General features: G+C 43.2%; 1 protein-coding gene across 6 annotated transcripts in view; it reads right to left on the bottom strand.

The window, feature by feature from the left end:
* Positions 1 to 20,072, bottom strand: part of unc13bb (unc-13 homolog Bb (C. elegans)) — a 108,333-nt gene that overhangs the window by 23,570 nt on the left and 64,691 nt on the right. For all 6 annotated transcript variants that reach the window (XM_065017508.1, XM_065017509.1, XM_029653260.2 and 3 more), the window contains 6 exons: positions 2,696 to 2,742; positions 2,482 to 2,560; positions 1,499 to 1,573; positions 1,152 to 1,371; positions 401 to 628; positions 61 to 202 (listed from right to left, as the gene is read on the bottom strand). In XM_065017508.1, the coding sequence (XP_064873580.1) occupies positions 61 to 202; positions 401 to 628; positions 1,152 to 1,371; positions 1,499 to 1,573; positions 2,482 to 2,560; positions 2,696 to 2,742 (791 nt within the window). The remainder of the gene's footprint in view (positions 1 to 60; positions 203 to 400; positions 629 to 1,151; positions 1,372 to 1,498; positions 1,574 to 2,481; positions 2,561 to 2,695; positions 2,743 to 20,072) is intronic.

Below are 20,072 nucleotides of genomic sequence, written 5' to 3'. Positions count from 1 at the left end.
AACACGCGCTCTCACAGGATAATACTACTGACTACATGTGCAGGGCCAAGTCAGACTCACAAGTGGAACTTCTCCTCCCAGACAGGGTTGAGGTTGCCGTAGATGGTTTTGGTCCTCTTCTTGGTCTTGCCCACCTGGACTGTGACATAGGGGTCGCTGGAACCTGTCTTGTCTTTGGCCTGCAGTCCCTGGGCACACAGTACTGCAGACAGACATTGGAACAGTGAGACAGTGAAGCATCATACCACAGGTGGACAGACAGGATGACACAGAGTCATTCGAAATCAATAAAGAGACATGGACATAGTCAGATGGGGAGAGAAGACTACTTACAGTACAATAGAACAGTTCATGGAACGTGACCACTGGTGCAATACCATTACTCCCTGTGTTGGTGTACCTGTGATGGTGATCTTGGCCGACCACTTGGAGGTTCCGTCCAGTACACTCTGTTTGATGGTCTTCATCTGCTGAGCGTGGATCGCCTTGCTGACGACAAAGACATCCCGGATCACGTCAAAGATCTCCGGCTTGTTCCTCTCCCTGATCTTCATGCGGTCCTTCATGGCCATGATGATGTTCTGGGTACGATCCTCAGCCCCATGCTTGGAGCTCTTCTCCGCAGCACCTAGAACATCAGAAACCACCCAAAAACAGTACATGGAATAGGAGTCTCTTTGTGGTACCATAATGTGAAGGTTGTGATGTAAATATTCGTATATATCTACCCAGTTGTTAAAAGCTATTTATTTGAACATCCGAGTCATCAGAATGACAAAGCACTTGGATGTATAATTATGTCTTCAGTGCAACATCAGTCATAACCGACAGAGTACACTATATAATCCCACTGTACTTTACATATCACTGACAGCTGTATTCTGGGATGGTGAGGAGGTAGGAGTAAATCAACAGGAAAGTTCGAGCCACCAACTCGGTTGACAAAGTCTGGAAAAGTGTCGACCCAGCCAAATTAGAGAAATTATAAAACACAAATCAATTGCAAAATGCATATCTATGTCTCATACACTGTCAATCGTGTGACTGGCTTTTCAATGCATCAGATCGCTCAGTTTAGCAATACGGCTGCGTCGTCGCAAAAGGATCCGAAACATACTTCGTTTGTCTAGCTTCAGATGTGCTGTACTTACGCTGCAGGCAGTCAGCATTCAGCAGTTCCTGGCACTTCTCGTGACACTTAACCCCGCACTCGGAGCACCTCATGCCCTGGCGGGCAATGCCCCACAGCAGCCCCTCACACTCGTAGCAGTAGGTGGGCGTAGTGGCCGTCCACACCTCAAAGTTATGGGGCGTGGTGCAGGAGATGGGGTAGATCAGAGCCTGAAGAGTCTTCTTATAAACGTGGTTCTTCTACAGAGGGGGAGGAGAGAGGATACTGAGATATTACTTATTCCTATGATATTGGTCCTCTCAGGTGAGTTTTGAACAGAGTCTTGATTAATTCAGTAGAGTAATATGCATCCCATGATGTACTCACCAGCTCCTCGTCTTTGACGGAGGAGCGCGCGGCCATGGAAGAGGTGATTCCAGCCTTTCTAGCCTGGACCAGTGACTGTGGACGACAGGTGAAAATCTTGTCAGTTGCCATGTTAAAACAACTAAACCCAAACAGTGATCACAAAGATTGGTGGAGTATTGTAAGTGTTCTGTGAACCTTTACCCAGTGAGTGTACTACCCAAGTGAGTAGAACAAGGCCCATAGAGTTAACACCAGACCGGGTGAAGGAAGGAACTAATGTAAGGATTGTTACAACACAGGTCATGTAAGGTGATAACATGGGAGGAACTAAACCATCACTGACCAGTCAAGACGTGTGTGTGTGTGTGTGTGTCCAATGGAGGATTCAGTTAAAACTCTAGTGATGGTCTGTACATGGCTCAGCATGTAAGGGTGGAGAATAAAACCCAACAGAACAAATCAATCTATCATATGAATGAATTAAGGGGAGAGGTAGAATACGAGGAAGGGAATATTGTTTTAAATGGTTATATCAAGTAGGAAAACTACAGTGCAGATGCATGGTGACATTTGGTTACTCAGGTGCAGCATGAAACCCCTGTTGCACATTATTTGCAGAACAGCTGCATGGTGTACAATCTCTTGTCCTACTTGATATACAGTATAATAAAAACAATTCTGACTAAAAGGAAAGGAGCAATTGTGTTTTTTCCACTTACCATAGCCTGACCAAGGAGAGTGATTGCATTCAAGAGAATTGTGGGGAATAATTAGAGAGAATGTAACACTGGTTTGACATGTGGGTGATGACTGGGTGATAGCTCTGTGATTCCTGATGATGATATCACTGTTTTTCAAGCAAATGCTGAAATAATCAATTGAATCCTTAATTATCAAGATGCTTCTCTTGTTCTGGTATTACAGGATAGAACAACATGTACTGACAGACAGGACAGAAAGTGTGATTTGAAGCATTGAGACGGATGGGAAGCAACACCTACCACGTCGCTGACCAGAGGTATAGGCTTCCTCTTACGAAGGTCTGGCATGCTGTCAATCCCAAACAAACCACTTCCACCGCTGTGGACACGGAACAGAATGATACACTCGTACAGAATACACAAACACATGCATCAGCTTTTCCAGCACATTAAAAAGGTGTGTGAAATATAAATTAACATTGACAGAAATGATTTGGGCATCATCATGATTTACCCTGGTTTGATCCAAGCTTGTCTGGAGTTTGGTCCATCATCTCGTCCCTGCAGGATTTAACACACATTAGTTTTTCAGAGTCAGTAATTAGACCAGAGTAATATACTTAATCTTATATGTTAAAAAATGTACACAGAGGTTAGTGAGAATGGAAAGAGACAGAGCAGGTTGAGTTTCACCTCTTGGATGGTACATGCAGAACAAAACCATTTCAGAACAGCATTTTAAGTAATGTCTCGAGACAAGGAGAGGATTATATTTGATCCATACATGGCATCTAATGATTGTTGCCAAACTGAAAAGCCTAAAATAGATCAAATTCAACAACCACAATGATCATTGTTTATATATACAGTACTAGTCAAAAGTTGACACACCTACTCATTCAACAGATTTTCTTTATTTTTACTATTCTCTACATTGTAGAATAATAGTGAAGACATGAAAACAATGAAATAACACATATGGAATCATGTAGTAACCAAGAAAAAATGTTAAACATGTCAAAATATATTTTATTTCAGATTCGTCAAAGTAGCCACCCTTTGCCTTGATGACAGCTTTGCACACTCTTGGCATTCTCTCAACCAAGCTTCACCTGGAATGCTTTTCCAACAGTCTTCCATTGGTGTTATTTCATAGTTTGTCTTCACTATTCTACAGAAAATAGTAAAAATAAAGAAAAACCCTTGAATGAGTAGGTGTTCTAAAACTTTTGACCGGTATATGTGTCTCTCAATAGCAAGAGGGAGGTGCATGTCAAATCAGATGTGGGAAGGAGATGAGGAACACTGAGCAGTTTGCTGTCCCACATCACTACAATGTACAGATGCAGATAAAGCAAGGCACAACTTGTTTTTGTTGCACAACAGAGATAACTTTGGTGGGGAAGTACATTGGATAATTTTACAATAACTATACATGTTTTATCTCTCTTCCTCTGAGGTAAAGTGTTTCATCAGGGCCAGTGCTCCTCTTCCACTCAGATTAATGGGGCTACAGTTAGGTAGCTGGACCCCTCTGGGGCTCTCCTCTCCCAGTACTAGGAGGTTCTGACAGCGTTTGAAACAGTTCTGAGGGAACCAGGTAGATTCGGCTGTTGTATGTAAACACTGAAGCCGGTGCGAGAATATGGCTTCTCCAAAAACAACTTCACCACAGTGTTTTCTATTAGTCTGATCCTGCCAAGAACATAATTATTTTACTCTATTCAGGTTTACAGAAATAATAGGAGCTTTTAATTCGATCAAAACATAATTCTATATCCATTTGAAAATGTATTCATTAGGCGCAAACCTCAAAAATAAATCACAAGCAAAGAGTTAAACACCTCAGTTCAAGGTATGACAAACACAAAGGGACCATGCTTGGCTCCGTGCATACGATATAAAAACACCCAACGGCAAACACAACAGTCGCACCAAAACTCTAACTATATCTGTGTAAATGAAAACAACAAAACATAACTGAAAAGGGAGCTCATTTGAAATTCATGAGAGTAACCTGGTCATCTTCTCTGCTGCCATCTGGAAGGAAGAACATCCATCAAAAAAGACAACATTAGGGTTCATGTATATAAATAGCTAAGAAGATCATAAATAACCAGGTCAACTATACTACCAATCGACAATTTTCAATCCAAGGTGTCAGGATCAATCATATCTTATACGGCTACATTAATAGTTATAAATTATGGGCTAAATGTGTAATTTCCATCTAATGAAGACAGAGAAAAGCAGTCAGAGTTTAGGTACATATGGAATATGAGTGTTAGATTACTTATTTTTTTTGCTGTACTTGCAAATAATGTAGCACACGAAAGGAGATCTACCTGGATTGAACTCCTCAGAGAACGTGGACTGTGATCCTTGGGATGTTCTGGAAAGTTTACGTCTCTGTCTTTTTTCTTTCAGGATGCGCTGCAGATTAGCAAGGCGTTCCTTCTTAGGGCTAACAACATCCTGTTCTCTAAACTCATCCTGATCAGCTCCATCGTGGTCTTCTCCTATTGGACTTAACCCTGTTGGACTTAACCCTATCCCCTCTGGGCTGATGTTAAAATCTGCTGAACTCCTCCCAGCCCTTCCTGGAGGACTGTGGTCTGGTGTTAGCTCTGGGTTGGACAGTTCTCCATCAGTCTGATACTCTCCTTGGCTCTCTAAATGCTCCATGGAGTGATACTCGGTAGGGGTGCAGGGAGAGTGAGTCCTTTCATTTGGGGATGCTTGTAGGGAGCAAGGCAGGTTCTCTTGGGCTGGGCTGCAGTCCACATAGATTGAGGCCTCGCTATATTCTTCCAGAGGAGACGCAGAGCGAACGTGATCAGTTGGCATAGTGATCGCTCCCTCCGGGGGTTCAGGGGAGCAGGTTCTGACAGGAGAGGGAGCTGCTTCTGACTCACTGTCATCGTTGCCAGGCTCCGGGCTCGAACCCTCCAGCTTCCTCAGAGCCCCTTTCAAAGCAGACCTAAAGGTGAGCACAGCCTTCCCAATGTTTTTCACATCAAATCCCACGTTGAGGAGCTGGGTGTTCTCAGGCTCAGGGCTAGGCAGGACCCCTGATACCCACCCTCCTGCATCGTCTCTTGGGACACACTGTTCAGTCCACTCCCTGTCCAGGCTCTCAACGGATCCCACATCCAGGGTGTCAGCGGAGGACGTATAGCGGTCATAGGGGGAGTGCAGCTCCAGGTAGCCATCATCACAGTCTGTGAGCAGTACAGTGGAGCAACTCATGCTCCTGGACGGCCCACAGCTCCCCACATCAGCATAGGCGTCCATTGTGTGGTAGCCGGAGCTCCGAGAGTATGGGCAGTTGGCTGAACAGTCACACGCTAGGTGTCCATTGCTGCCCTGCTGCCTGGGGTGCCGCCAGTCCACCACACTGGACGAGCTGGAGGGGGAGTTCTTATGGATGCCGAACAGCAGGGACAGGTGCTCTGAGCTGCTGTGGGAGGACTGGCCTGGGGTGCTGCTAGTCTCTCCTGTGGTGTACCTGTCCCAGGCACCTGGCCCTGCACAGTGGTCCTCCACCTCCTCCCCACTGTTCTGACAGGAGTAGATGTCTTCTTCGCTCCAACCGTTCTCCTCGCTCCAGCCCCCATCTCCGCTCACACTGTGCTGCATGCCTGCCGAGGCCCAGCCACTCTGCCATAGCCTGGCCTTAACTGAGCGGTACCTGGCATCCCGGTCCAGAGTGTTGGAGCTGTGACATGACGACAGGGAGCTAGTGCTGGGGCAGTCATGGGCATACCCTTGGTCCAGGTAGGAGAGGCTGGCTTGACTGGGCCCTGGTCGTGAAGAGGACACTTCTGAGCTGTGGTCGGAATTCTCCTGGTCAGCTGGTTCGGGTTGGCAAGGAGCTAACCTTTCTCTCCATGTTTTAGGTGACTCCTGGGGTGGCACCATCATCATCTTCACTGGGTCTTTGTCCCAAGACCCCTGCAGGCACTCCAGTAAAGGACTGGTGGCCCTCCTGTGGAAGGCTGTGACAACATTCTGACTGCCCGGGCTGCCACTAGGCCTCTGAGGGGTCTGGGGTCCTGGTGCTGAGGCTCCAGAGGAGTAGAGTTCCCCTATCTCATTTAGCACTGCATCCACACAGCAGGAGACCTCGTCCACTGAGCCTCTCACAGAGGTCAGGTACTGCCGCAGGTCTGCGATCTCCTCCTGAATCTTGTTGATACCTCTCAGCTCTTTCAATATGTGTTCGACGATGTCACTGGAGCATTTCTCTCCCTCATCTTCCTCCTCTTCACTAGAAGGCCTGTGTGTGTCCTCCACAACCCCGATCCCATCCTGACATTCAGCGCTGCTGTTCTCTCCAGAGGGAGTGATGGGTAGGCTAGCGGTGGGGCCGTTGGTACTTACAGTACCGGGGGCGTTGATGAAGCCCTTTTTGTTCAGCGTCATATTCCCAGCCACAGGTGGGTTTAGAGTCCCTGTGTGACTTCGGCCATTGGGCAGGGAGGAGTGGAGTCCAGTGAACTCCCCACTGGAGGGGTCTCTCTTCAGGCCACATATAAATATGTCCTGCTCCACAGGGGAGAGCAGATGATGGGGCTGGTGGATGGAGGGCTCCCCCGGCCCTGCCGGGCCCTGCAGGAACTTCTGGAACTTCCTCCGCAGGCTCCGGCCCACCTTGGGGCTCTGAGTGCTCTTCTTACCCCCCAGCTCCCTCCTCTTGGACCACTTGTGTGGACTCTGAGGTGCCTCTACACCGCTGTATTCATCTGGTCCACTGAGGCCCTTCTCGTGGCCCCTAGAGAACATCCCCGAGGACTGTCTGGGGGCCTGGCTTCCTGGTCTTCGTCACCAGGGGCCAACCAGCACCCTGGGCCTCAGTTCTTTGTGTGACCACACAACATCCTGATTATGTAGAAGAGACTGATCTGCTCACAGAGCCTTGTCCATGACTGGCAAGGCAGAGAAGACAGAGACATGAGAGAAATACAACTTTGTTCTTCAAAATATTATTATATACGCAAAGATTTGTTTTAATTTTGCAATGTTTGTTTCCTATCAACATGAACCTTCCCTTATGCATGCGTACAAGCCATTTCATCCTTTACATTTCAGTCATTGGCATACAGTACACAAATCCCTCAGAGAATCAATAAACATATTTATAATTCCACCTTCATTTTGAGACCTTGCCAGTATACACATTTTTCAGTCCAACAGACCAGAAAGCAGAGAGAGAAAAACACCAAATTCCTGCTGCTATATAATGGCCGCTATATAATGTCTGGTGATATCATTAAAAAACAAATTAAATAAGTGGTGCTATAGCCAAGATATGTAAAATTGCAATGGATGACTGGATGAGTTATTTGAGCAGTCAGTTTCTATATGGTTTGCAAACAACGCACATAAGAATTTAGCTAGCTCATGCCAATGCACTCCTATTTACACTGCCGGCAGAATCATACAAAACACACAGACAAAATGCAGACACTCAGGCATGGGAGAGTGGGAGTAGAGGGCATTCATCTCTGCAACGCCAGAGAGATTATGGTGGAGCGTGGAATTGTGATAAAAATCCCACATTGATATTGGGGGTCATTGTGAGTCAAACCAATGCTCTGTACATCAGTGGGTTGGCCACTCACCCCCTCTCTTCAGTCACGGAGAAGGAAGGAGCAGGGAAATGATCGGACACCTTACAGCTGGTATAAACTCTATAATTAGTACATGATCAGAAGACAGCCTGGTAATTAGTTGACGGCTCAATTCTCTCCTCTGAGTCAGGGTATTTTTTGTGCACACACCAGCTGCAGTAGAGATGCACTATATATACAAAAGTATGTGGACATCCCTTCAGATTAGTGGATTCGGCCATTTCTGACAGGTGTATAAAATCAAGCACACAGCCATGCAATCTCCAAAGACAAACATTGGCAGTAGAATTTCCTTACTGAAGGGCTCAGTGACTTTCAAAGTGGCACCGTCATAGGATGCCACCTTTCCAACAAGTCAGTTTTTCACATTCCTGCCCTGCTAGAACTGCTCCGGTCAACTGTAAGTGCTGTTCTTGTGAAGGGGAAACGTCTAGGAGCAACAACGGCTCAGCCGCAAAGTGGTAGGCCATACAAGCTCACAGAACGGGACCGCCGAGGGCTGAAGCGCGTGACTCGTAAAAAAAAATCGCCTGTCCTCAGATGCAACACTCAGAGTTCCAAACGGCTTCTGGAAGCAACGTCAGCACTAGAATGTTTGTCCGTAGCTTCATGAAATGGGTTTCCATGGCCGAGCAGCCGCACACAAGCTTAAGATCACCATGCGCAATGCCAAGCGCCATTGAACTCGAACAGTGGAAACGCGTTCTCTGGAGTGATGACTCAAGCTTCACCATCTGGCAGTCAGACGGATGAATCTGGGTTTGGCGGCTGCCAGGAGAATGCTACCCGCCAGATGAATGTAAAGTTTGGTGGAGGAGGAATAATGGTCTGGGGCTGTTACTAATACAATTGCTCAGAGAAACATATGTTGTTTAAATGTGCAAAATATAGAAATCGAACTGCCATTTCCTTGTCAGTTTGTGACAAAACAAGCAATGGACAGTGTAGATAATCATTGTACCATCTAAACCGCTGTGAAATACAGTATCTTGTCATTAAATCCTAAAAATTGTATTTTCTGCAGTTTGAAGCTGGTGTACAAAACCGAAAGCAAAAGACGCAAAACGAAACTTAAAACCCGGGAAGCATAGAAATAGAGCACATAGAACAGATTCTTAGAGGGTGCCAATAATTATGAACCTGGATGTACATGGAAATCCACAAATGTACTCTATAGTGAGGCAATAAGTAAATATGCACTTACGCAACAGCCAACTAACATTTAAGGATTCATTGCTTGCTCATCTACCCAGTGTCTCCTGACCCCTCCTGTCTCAGCCTCCAGTATTTATGCTGCAGTAGTTTGTGACGGGGGGCTAGGGTCAGTTTGTTATATCTGGACTACTTCTCCTGTCCTATCCGGTGTCCTGTGTGAATTTAAGCATGCCCTCTCTAATTCTCTATCTCGGAGGACCTGAGCCCTAGGACCATGCCTCAGGACTACCTGACATGACTCCTTGCTGTCCCCAGTCCACCTGGCCGTGCTGCTGCTCCAGTTTCAACTGTTCTGCCTGTGATTATTATTATTTGACCATGCTGGTCATTTATGAACATTTGAACATCTTGGCCATGTTCTGTTATAATCTCCACCCGGCACAGCCAGAAGAGGACTGGCCACCACACATAGCCTGGTTCCTCTCTAGGTTTCTTCCTAGGTTTTGGCCTTTCTAGGGAGTTTTTCCTAGCCACCATGCTTCTACACCTGCATTGCTTGCTGTTTGGGGTTTTAGGCTGGGTTTCTGTACAGCACTATGAGATATCAGCTGATGTACGAAGGGCTATATAAATAAATTTGATTTGATTTTGATTTACCCCTCATCCCCACTGATCCTGGTTGTTTGAAGCAGCTCAGACAGTGACAGCCAAACCCTATCCACTCACTGTGTGCCATTATGCTGTTAAGAACCAACCCGCTGAGGGGAATCAGTGCTGCACAATTTCCCTCCCCATGCTGCTGTCTAACTGAATGACAGACAGAATGGTCAGTTTAACCACCATCATGCTGTGTGGTTCTGTGGCCATTTGCCCAGACCAAGAAGTCCGTGTCAGACAGAGCACAGGGTCGCTGGCTCAACTTTCTTTCCTGTCAGCTTTTGAGCTAGTTTATCATCTACGTCTAACTGGACTGGAGTTTGATGCATATACTGTAGCTAGAGCACATACCAAACATATCTAGGAAAATGACCAATAAGATAAAACGTACACCGAGTATACTAAACATTAAGGACACCTTCCCAATATTGAGTTACACATAAAAACAACAGTCTCATGCATATAATAGGCCCACAAGAAGGGGGGACAAATACACTATGAAATCCATCTAACTGAGGACGAAATTGTCAGAATTATTGTTTTCAAGTGGCACTGACCCAAAAATGATCAGACTGAATATGCACACCCTTCTGACAGCAGTCAATGATCCTCTGTGGCCAAATCATGCTTTCTGGTGTAGTAGCCCATTATTTATGATTTAATTGATTTCTGTATTGACAGGAGTAAACTAATTAGGCTATATCATTTTGACAATTTAATTCAATGTACCTAATGGACGTGCCTCCTATGCCTAGTACTATATTAGATGCAAGTTCACAATGTAACATCACAAAGGTACTGCAAAAACGGCTTTGCTCTCATCTGAAATTGATAGGGGAGTAATTATCTGTCTGGTGTTAAGGTGGAGAAACTAAGAGTATGTACAAATATAGGAGGAGACAGTGGCGAACCGTATTGGGTATTGGTCTTCGGTGGGGAGGGGGGGGAACCTTCCAACATGTTGTACCAAACGCCCAAATCAAGAAAAAGAACATGAACATAGTATCAGGTCCTCAGATCCTGAAAAGGTTCTACAGCTGCACCATCGAGAGCACCATGGTTGCATCACTGCCTGGTATGGCAACTGCTTCTACCCCTAAGCCGTAAGACTCCTGAACACCTAATCAAATGGCTACCCATACTATTTGCATTGCCTACCCCTCCAACTATTTTACACTGCTGCTACTATGTTATCATCTATGCAGTCACTTTAATAACTCTACCTACAAATTACCTGTGCCCGCGCACATCGACTCTGTACCGGTACCCCCCTGTATATAGTCTCCCTACAGTAATTTATTTTACTGCTGCTCTTTATTTACTTTACTTTTATTTCTTATACTTATCCGTATTTTTTAAAACTGCGTTGTTGGTTTGGGGCTCGTAAGCAAGTCGAACCAAATAAACAGCTGGACTCACCAGGAGGGTGTACTACAAAAGCAGGATCAATGAGTTAGCCAGATAACTTTGATAAACAACAAGAAAGCTAAACTTAGATATGTGTTTGTGGTTGTTAAGTTTAGTAGACCATGTCCATTTCAAGCTTATCAAAATAAAGTTATTTCAGAATTGAGGCAGGCCAACTCCTTACTCATCCCAGGTCCCACTTTCTCCCGTTGTGCCGTTTACAAACAAACACGTGACTGGCTCAACTGTTCTGGGGAGCTACTGGTAAGCTTCATAATGTAAGATAATGTGACAGGTGAAATGAAGAACGCGATCTGCTTCATCGCCTAATGTATTGCACAAGTTGACTTCAGGTATTTACTTAAAAAGTAGCTACAAATATTCAAATTTCTAAAGAAAAACTTCAAAGAAATACTTTCAATGGTATTTATTGAAAAACCATCCTGTGGCTACTTCCAAATAGCACGGTATACAGTATACCGCCCATGCCTAACACTGACTGTAATATGCAGAGCACGCCATGTAGGAGACCACACTTTTTGTACAACAAATAGGGCCGATAGAGACAGCAGTCACACACAGCATGATGCTAAACGATAAGCAGCCCATTCACTCTGACATAATAAGCCAATAGGTCCCAATCATAAGAATACAAAAACACAACCATTAGGCTAAGCATTTCCCAACCAAAATGTACAAATATTACTTCCCAGTGCAAAAAAAAAAACCTCACTTTTAGCACAAAGTAACCGGCGAGCTAAAGTTTAAATGCAGCAATGTTTCACATACATAAGTTACTTTCAAGGAGATAGCTAACAGCAAGTGAGCTGCAATAAAAAAAATAAAAACACTTCCACGCCCCAGACGATGAAATTTATCTTCCTGTTCAAAGTTAATCTTGAAAAGGGCAAAGCTATTAGCACCATCCTCTTCGAGAACACCTGCTGCAGTCACTGCACACTAGCCTAGAACAAGAGTCTTCTACCTTCTACCTTTTCTTGCCATGGGACCCCTCCTAGACAAACCGGCGACCCAGGGACACCTATCACGCGTTAGCAAAAAAAAAAAAATATCACGCGTTAAGTCTCATCAAGTGAATGACAATGGCAAGGAGAAGTATTCAACTATTTAAAATTATATGATGTGGTAGATTATTTTTCATTATTTTGACCTCCCAACATTATACTTGGAAGAGGAAGTGTAAACTTTATCAGTCTATTAGCTACAAAAGCCCCCCCCCCCCAAAAAAAGCACTTGCCACACTGCTAACCTATTTGCAGGGTGCTTTTTCAAAGCCTATTGTATGTCAGATACTCCAGTAAATATAATTGGAACCAATGAGTGTAATTTGCTCAATATTAGGAGTTGAGAATCATCATTAGAAAGAAGACATTCTTCTTTTCTACTGTAGGAATGTAATTAGTTTATTCTGTTGTTGCTAGCGGTCATAAAATCCTCAGCAGTACCTAGGGGTTTGCGGACCCCATTGCCTACAACAAAAGCTAGTGAGACCGTGGGAAACCTGTTTACATACGTTTCTGCAGAAACCGTCCCACTTATTACAAGTCAAAATGTTATTGGTCGATTCCACTGTCACGCGAAAATTCTGCCCTAATACCACAGATAAAACAATGAGACCTATTTTCCCGGGTGTATAAATGTTAAGCATCCACTTGGAATTTCAACTCACAACCAAATATGGAAGAGCAAGGTGTTCCCTAATGGAAATATGCAAATGCATGCTTAGAACACGCCAATAGGATATGCTTGGCTCTGCCCACCTCCTTGCTAGCTCTGTCCACTATGATTAATTTGTTCCAATTTGAAAATGACAGGTGTATCTTGGTTTAGTTATACAAAATCTTTGCTAATTCAGTTCAATGGCAGATGCCTTCTATCTAGCTTCTCTGAGAGCAAATTACTGACTTGGCTAGGAGTTCTCTCTCAAAAGACCAAAGAAAATTCTGATTGAATCTTTCTCTTCAGTGTTAACCCTTTCCATTCCAACACAAACTTAAGTGATTAAATCAGAATGTCACTGAAAAGAAAAATAACATTTCAATGATATTCAAATTCCATTGAAATTAAAAATATACAGTGGGACAAAAAAGTATTTAGTCAGCCACCAATTGTGCAAGTTCTCCCACTTAAAAAGATGAGGCCTGTAATTTTCACCATAGGTACACTTCAACTATGACAGACAAAATGAGAAAAAAAATCCAGAAAATCACATTGTAAGATTTTTTATGAATTTATTTGCAAATTATGGTGGAAAATAAGTATTTGGTCACCTACAAACAAGCAAGATTTCTGACTCTCACAGACCTGTAACTTCTTCTTTAAGAGGCTCCTCTGTCCTCCACTCGTTACCTGTATTAATGGCACCTGTTTGAACTTATCAGTATAAAAAAACACCTGTCCACAACCTCAAACAAACTACGCCGCCAGGGACTCAAATCCTGCAGTGCCAGACGTGTCCCCCTGCTTAAGCCAGTACATGTCCAGGCCCGTCTGAAGTTTGCTAGAGAGCATTTGGATGATCCAGAAGAAGATTGGGAGAATGTCATATGGTCAGATGAAACTAAAATATAACTTTTTGGTAAAAACTCAACTCGTTGTGTTTGGAGGACAAAGAATGCTGAGTTGCATCCAAAGAACACCATACCTACTATGAGGCATGGGGGTGGAAACGTCATGCTTTGGGGCTGTTTTTCTGCAAAGGGACCAGGACGACTGAAGGAAAGAATGAATGGGGCCATGTATCGTGAGATTTTGAGTGAAAACCTCCTTCCATCAGCAAGGGCATTGAAGATGAAACGTGGCTGGGTCTTTCAGCATGACAATGATCCCAAACAAATCAAATCAAATTTATTTATATAGCCCTTCGTACATCAGCTGATATCTCAAAGTGCTGTACAGAAACCCAGCCTAAAACCCCAAACAGCAAACAATGCAGGTGTAAAAGCACAGTGGCTAGGAAAAACTCCCTAGAAAGGCCAAAACCTAGGAAGAAACCTAGAGAGGAACCAGGCTATGTGGGGTGGCCAGTCCTCTTCTGGCTGTGCCGGGTAGAGATTATAACAGAACATGACCAAGATGTTCAAATGTTCATAAATGACCAGCATGGTCGAATAATAATAAGGCAGAACAGTTGAAACTGGAGCAGCAGCACAGTCAGGTGGACTGGGGACAGCAAGGAGTCATCATGTCAGGTAGTCCTGGGGCACGGTCCTAGGGCTCAGGTCCTCCGAGAGAGAGAAAGAAAGAGAGAATTAGAGAGAGCATATGTGGGGTGGCCAGTCCTCTTCTGGCTGTGCCGGGTGGAGATTATAACAGAACGTGGCCAAGATGTTCAAATGTTCATAAATGACCAGCATGGTTGAATAATAGTAAGGCAGAACAGTTGAAACTGGAGCAGCAGCATGGCCAGGTGGACTGGGGACAGCAAGGAGTCATCATGTCAGGTAGTCCTGGGACATGGTCCTAGGGCCCAGGCCAAAGGAGTGCCTTCGTAAGAAGCATTTCAAGGTCCTGGAGTGGCCTAGCCAGTCTCCAGATCTCAACCCCATAGAAAATCTTTGGAGGGAGTTGAAAGTCAGTGTTGCCCAGCAACAGCCCCAAAACATCACTGCTCTAGAGGAGATCTGCATGGAGGAATGGGCCAAAATACCAGCAACAGTGTGTGAAAACCTTGAAGACTTACAGAAAACGTTTGACCTCATCCATTGCCAACAAAGGGTATATAACAAAGTATTGAGATAAACTTTTGTTATTGACCAAATACTTATTTTCCACCATAATTTGCAAATAAATAAATTAAAATCCTACAATGTGATTTTCTGGATTTTTTTTTCTCATTTTGTCTGTCGTAGTTGAAGTGTGCCTATGATGAAAATTACAGGCCTCTCATCTTTTCAAGTGGGAGAACTTGAACAATTGGCGGCTGACTAAATAAATAATACAAATAATTTCATAAATCATTAGGCCTTCTCTAAAGGCTGCAAACTTCCAGCAAGTTTCTGGCAAATATGCTGCAAACCAAATAGTTTGCGAAATGTTTTTTTCTGGCAGACACTTCTCTCAAGATTCTATTTGCATCTGTGGCAAACCTGTGGTAGCAACATTTATTTCCACTAGTGGCAAACAGTTTACCAGCAGCATTTATGGTAAACACATGAGTTCCATGACCAGTAAGCATTACTGACCAATCAAGGGGAAACATCTGTTGGAAATTAGAAACCAATCCATCTAGCTAGCTACAGTACCTGACAAAGTTGTCTGGTGAGTGTAACTTATTCAACTTCCTAACATTTTATTCGCTAAATGGTGCCTAGTTAGCAATGTCATGTTTTATGGGATAGAGTGAAACACATTTTTGTGATACCAGTTTCAAATCGGTCAGCACCACTGACTGACTGGCTGGCTAGCACTTAAATAGTTAATGTTAACTATCATATTTTTGCACAATTCATGTGATTAGGTAGCTAGATAACTAATGATTTGCCTAAACACATTTGTAGGTGAATACGTTGCAGTCTTAATACCAATATGCATGTCAATATGCTAGTGTCACAGTTCAGTAGCATGTTAGCTAGCGACTCAACTATAGCCTAAAGTTAAAGAATAACATAAGTCTTTCACGCAGTGAGTATTCTATAAACGCCACCTTTTTTTAATATACAAGGAAGGTCCACAGGACACACCAAGCGACATACCAAGCTTGAGCAGTAGCCGGGTCTTGCCAGGTATATGTTGAAAGATTTGTATATTATGAAAACTGATTGTTAAAAGGAATATTATTATTTATTGAATACTTTGTGCTCACAACAGAGTCAAATATGAGAGCGCAGCCCAGATGACCAAGTGGTTGAACAACATCTGTCCGGAAAACCAGGTTGCAGAGTACATGAAGGAGACCATGATCTGGAGGGCTCAGTGGACCAGACAGAATGGGGCCAAGACAGTTGAGATAGTCAGAGAGTATCCATGTCTGCTGGATACTCCAGGCCATGGTGGATTACATTTTTTTACAAAAACAGACTTGAATTTTATCCTGTTTGCTGTGATTAACTAGCCTGGCTGACGCAACTCACAGCGCAGGGAGAGCAGAGCTGTGACCACACTGGTCTGGAAAGGAGGCTGTTTGTTAATGCAATATGTTCTAATAAATCGTGCAACAGGGTTTGATTGGTTCTCTGTTTATTTTTCCCTCGGGGTTGAGACCTCTCATTGTTTGTATCTGAAAATCCAACCATTTTAAGAAAGTGGGCAGTACTCAGGGGCTGTATGAGAGAGAAATACAGAGGAGAGCCAACCAGTAAAAGCACAGCCCCTTTCATTAGACGCATTGTGCCGACAACATCAAAGAGCCATTCCAGACTCTGAAGTCAGGAGGACTTCAAGAGTTAGGTGTTAGCCAGACTAACGATCAACTGCAATGGAAAAGTAATCGTTTGTCTGGCTACAACATAACACAACTTAAGTCATATGGGGCAGTAATAAAATATTACAAAAAAAGTTAGTCTGCTTTACAACAGATTGTTCAGGACTTCTACATTTCAAACCCAGACTGTTCATGGAAACTCACTGGTACTGAATTGCAGTCTTCAAGGACCCCCAAAAAACGTTGTTTTACCAGTTCAGCGAAAAACAGATCTAAAAACTTATTTGAAGTGCAGGTATTGTTTTAAATAACCCTGCTGGTGGTACCTCATTTACTTTTAGCCTGAAACTATCAAGTTATTCCCTAAACAGTCTTCTCTCCAGATACACAAGGTGACATCGCTTTAAGACTTCTGACAGTGGCCCTCCCAACACCCGTATACAAATTAGGCAGGAAGACATTCCGACCCAGCTTCAATGAGACCAGAAAGCCCTTCATTGACTTTCAGCCTGTTAGTTGAAATATTAGATAAGCATAGGGAGATTGATGGGACAATTAGATGGCCTTTTGTATACCTTGAATGAAAGGAACAGCATTCCAGAATCTGTTACGCGTTACTGCACACTCAAAGACATTGGGTAGATTTCCATCCAATTTGCGACAGATTTAAATGAAAATATTTAAAAAATCTGCATAAGACAATATGCATTTTCCCACCGGCGATGTTTCCAGCAAACTGACTTTTTGTGGATAAAAGGCTGTGCGTGATGACGAAGTGCACATAAAAATAACTTTTGCTGTTAAATTCTCATGTAACTAGTAAAATAAAAACAAGTTAAATGGGTTTACATTGCATTTTGAACTCTACTGATAGTTTTGTCACAAACGGTTGCATTATATAGCAAATGTGTCCCCTCTGGCACATGAGTTCTAGCCCAGTGTTTGCCAACCCTGGTCCTCAAGTATCTCCAACAGTACAGTTTCGTTTTAGCCCTTGACAAACACCTCAATTCAACTCACCCAGGACAAGTTGAATCAGGTGTGCTTGTCCAGGGTTACTTCGATATGACGGTTATTATAGCAATATTTGTGCGTAAACGAGTTTCCGCCGCCATTTCTCACGTAATACATTTAGGTTACTCTGGGTTAAGAGGCATCCTACTACGTCAAACAAACAAATTGTCTGTAGCCATTTCATCGGTCTTGACTTCTCATGCGTCAGGTAATTCAGCTGCATTAAAATGGTTGGCTGTAAACATAGTTAGTGTTGTGTAAATGAAACTATATGCCCCAGCCCAAAATTAATCGAAGACGTAGGCATCAAACAGGGATTGGGTTTTGATTGATGTAAATTGCTATAAAATATACCAAATATATTGTGTGTGATGGCATTGTCAGTGTGCCTGACAAGTCCTCATATTCTAACAAGCTGGGACTAACATGTTGAGTACCAGCACCAGGCAGAGGTGACCAGACCCTACCCATTTGTGTTGACTCTTGGGGACTGCTCACAGGTGTTTACGGTCATTAATGGACCGGCATTGGAGCAAGGTACACACTGCTTTGGCCTCTGGATGTGTGCTTCAAGTCCTATGATGTGTTTGATATCAATTTTCCCACTGTGCCCCAGCATGGGAATTCCTACAGACCACAGTGTATCAGCTGCAAGGAACCGAATCCCCTGCAGCAAGACTGTTGCAAAGCATGTATTTTTTCCACTCAACAATAGTGGATAAGTATCTGCTCTTGTATGTAGTGTGACAGGAGGAAGCACAGCCCTCCTGTTGATATGTTCCTATGAATTAATAGATCAATAGACGGATGAGCTATGAGTGTCTCATTCCAATGGTAATATGCTCTTAAGCCACTGTTAAATGACTTTTAGTTTGTTTTTAAATGCATTTGTGCCTGCTTTTTGCCTACAGTATGGTACCTGGCTTGTTAGCCTTTGGTTCAACTACTGAAGCACGTTGTGTTACGCTTTCATTCTATCACAATCATTTATTTTAAATTCAAAATGTTCCATTTTGGGGATTGTGAAAAGTGCTTTATGAATAAAATACATTTAAGTAATGAGTTATTAGTCCATGTCCTTAGTAGTGACCTTCAAAATGTAACATTTTAAAACATGTTCTCTGTGTAACAATGTTTTAACTCGACCCAAATGTAGACCGTAACAGCATGGTGTGTGTATATGTGTTGTCACCTAAGAAAGCCAAAGTGTGTCAGTGAATGTGTATATCTATTGATTTGCTCTGGCACTGTCTTTTAGACAGATCTGTTAACACCACTTAAGACTGTCGCACACGTTTTGTATTTTTCTGATTGCAGTCAGAGTGTGCATATCAATTCTAATAATCAATCCTATCTTTTGAAAAACATTTAAACAATAGGGCTTTGTTTCAATGGGTTTTAAAAATGTATCATATATTCCTACACATTCTCTGACATGATGTACAGTACCAGTCAAAAGTTAATACACACCTAATGTACTCATTCAAGGTTCTCTTTATTTGTACTATTTTCTACATTGTAGAATAGTAGTGAAGACATCAAAACTATGAAATAACACATATGGAATAATATAGTAACCAAAAAACAAATCCAAATATATTTTATAATTGTGATTCTTCAAAGTGGCCACCCTTTGCCTTTTTGGCAGCTTTGCACACGCTTGGCATTCTCTCAACCAGATTCATGAGGTAGTTACCTGAAATGCATTTAAAATTAACAGGTGTGCCTTGATAAAGTTCATTTGTGGAAATTCTTTCCTTCTTATTGTGTTTGAGCCAATCAGTTGTGTTGTGACAAGGTAGCGGGATATACAGAAGATAGTCTTTTACTAAATAGGGCTAAGTCCATATTATGGCAAGAACATCTCACATTAGCAAAGAGAAACGACTGTCCATTACTTTAAGAGGTCAGTCAATCCAGAAAATTTCAATAACTTTGACAGTTTCTTCAAGTTCAGTCACAAAAAACATCAAATGCTACGATGAAACTGGATCTCATGAGGACCGCCACAGGAAAGGAAGACGTAGAGTTACCTCTGTTGCAGAGGACAAGTTCATTAGAGTTAATTAACTGCACATCAAATTGCAGCCCAAATAAATGCTCAAGTAAGACACATCTAAATATCAACTGTTCAGAGGAGACTGCGTGAAATCAGGCCTTCATGGTCAAATTGCTGCAAAGAAACCACTATTAAAGGACACCAATAACAAAAAGAGACTTGCTTGGGCCAAGAAACACGAGCAATGGACATTAGACTGGTGGAAATCCATCCTTTGGTCTAATGAGAATGTTTGGTTCCAACCGCCATGTCTTTGTGAGATGGAGAGTACGTGAACGAATGATCTCTGCGTGTGTGGTTCCCGCTGTGAAGCATGGTGGTGGTGGTGTGATGGTGCTTTTCTGGTGACACTGTCAGTGATTTATTTAGAATTCAAGGCATACTTAACCAGCATGGCTACCACAGCATTCTGCAGCAATATGCCATCCCATCTGATTTGCGCTTAGTGGGACTATCATTTGTTTTCAACAGGACAATGACCCAACACACCTCTAGGCTGTACAAGGGCTATTTGACCAAGGAGAGTGATGGAGTGCTGCATCAGATGAACTGGCCTCCACAATCACCTGACCTCACCCCAAAT

This window comes from Oncorhynchus nerka, linkage group LG4 (genome assembly GCF_034236695.1).
Source record: "Oncorhynchus nerka isolate Pitt River linkage group LG4, Oner_Uvic_2.0, whole genome shotgun sequence".
In the NCBI taxonomy this organism is placed as follows: Eukaryota; Metazoa; Chordata; class Actinopteri; order Salmoniformes; family Salmonidae; genus Oncorhynchus; species Oncorhynchus nerka.
This window is presented reverse-complemented; position numbering and strand designations above follow the sequence as displayed.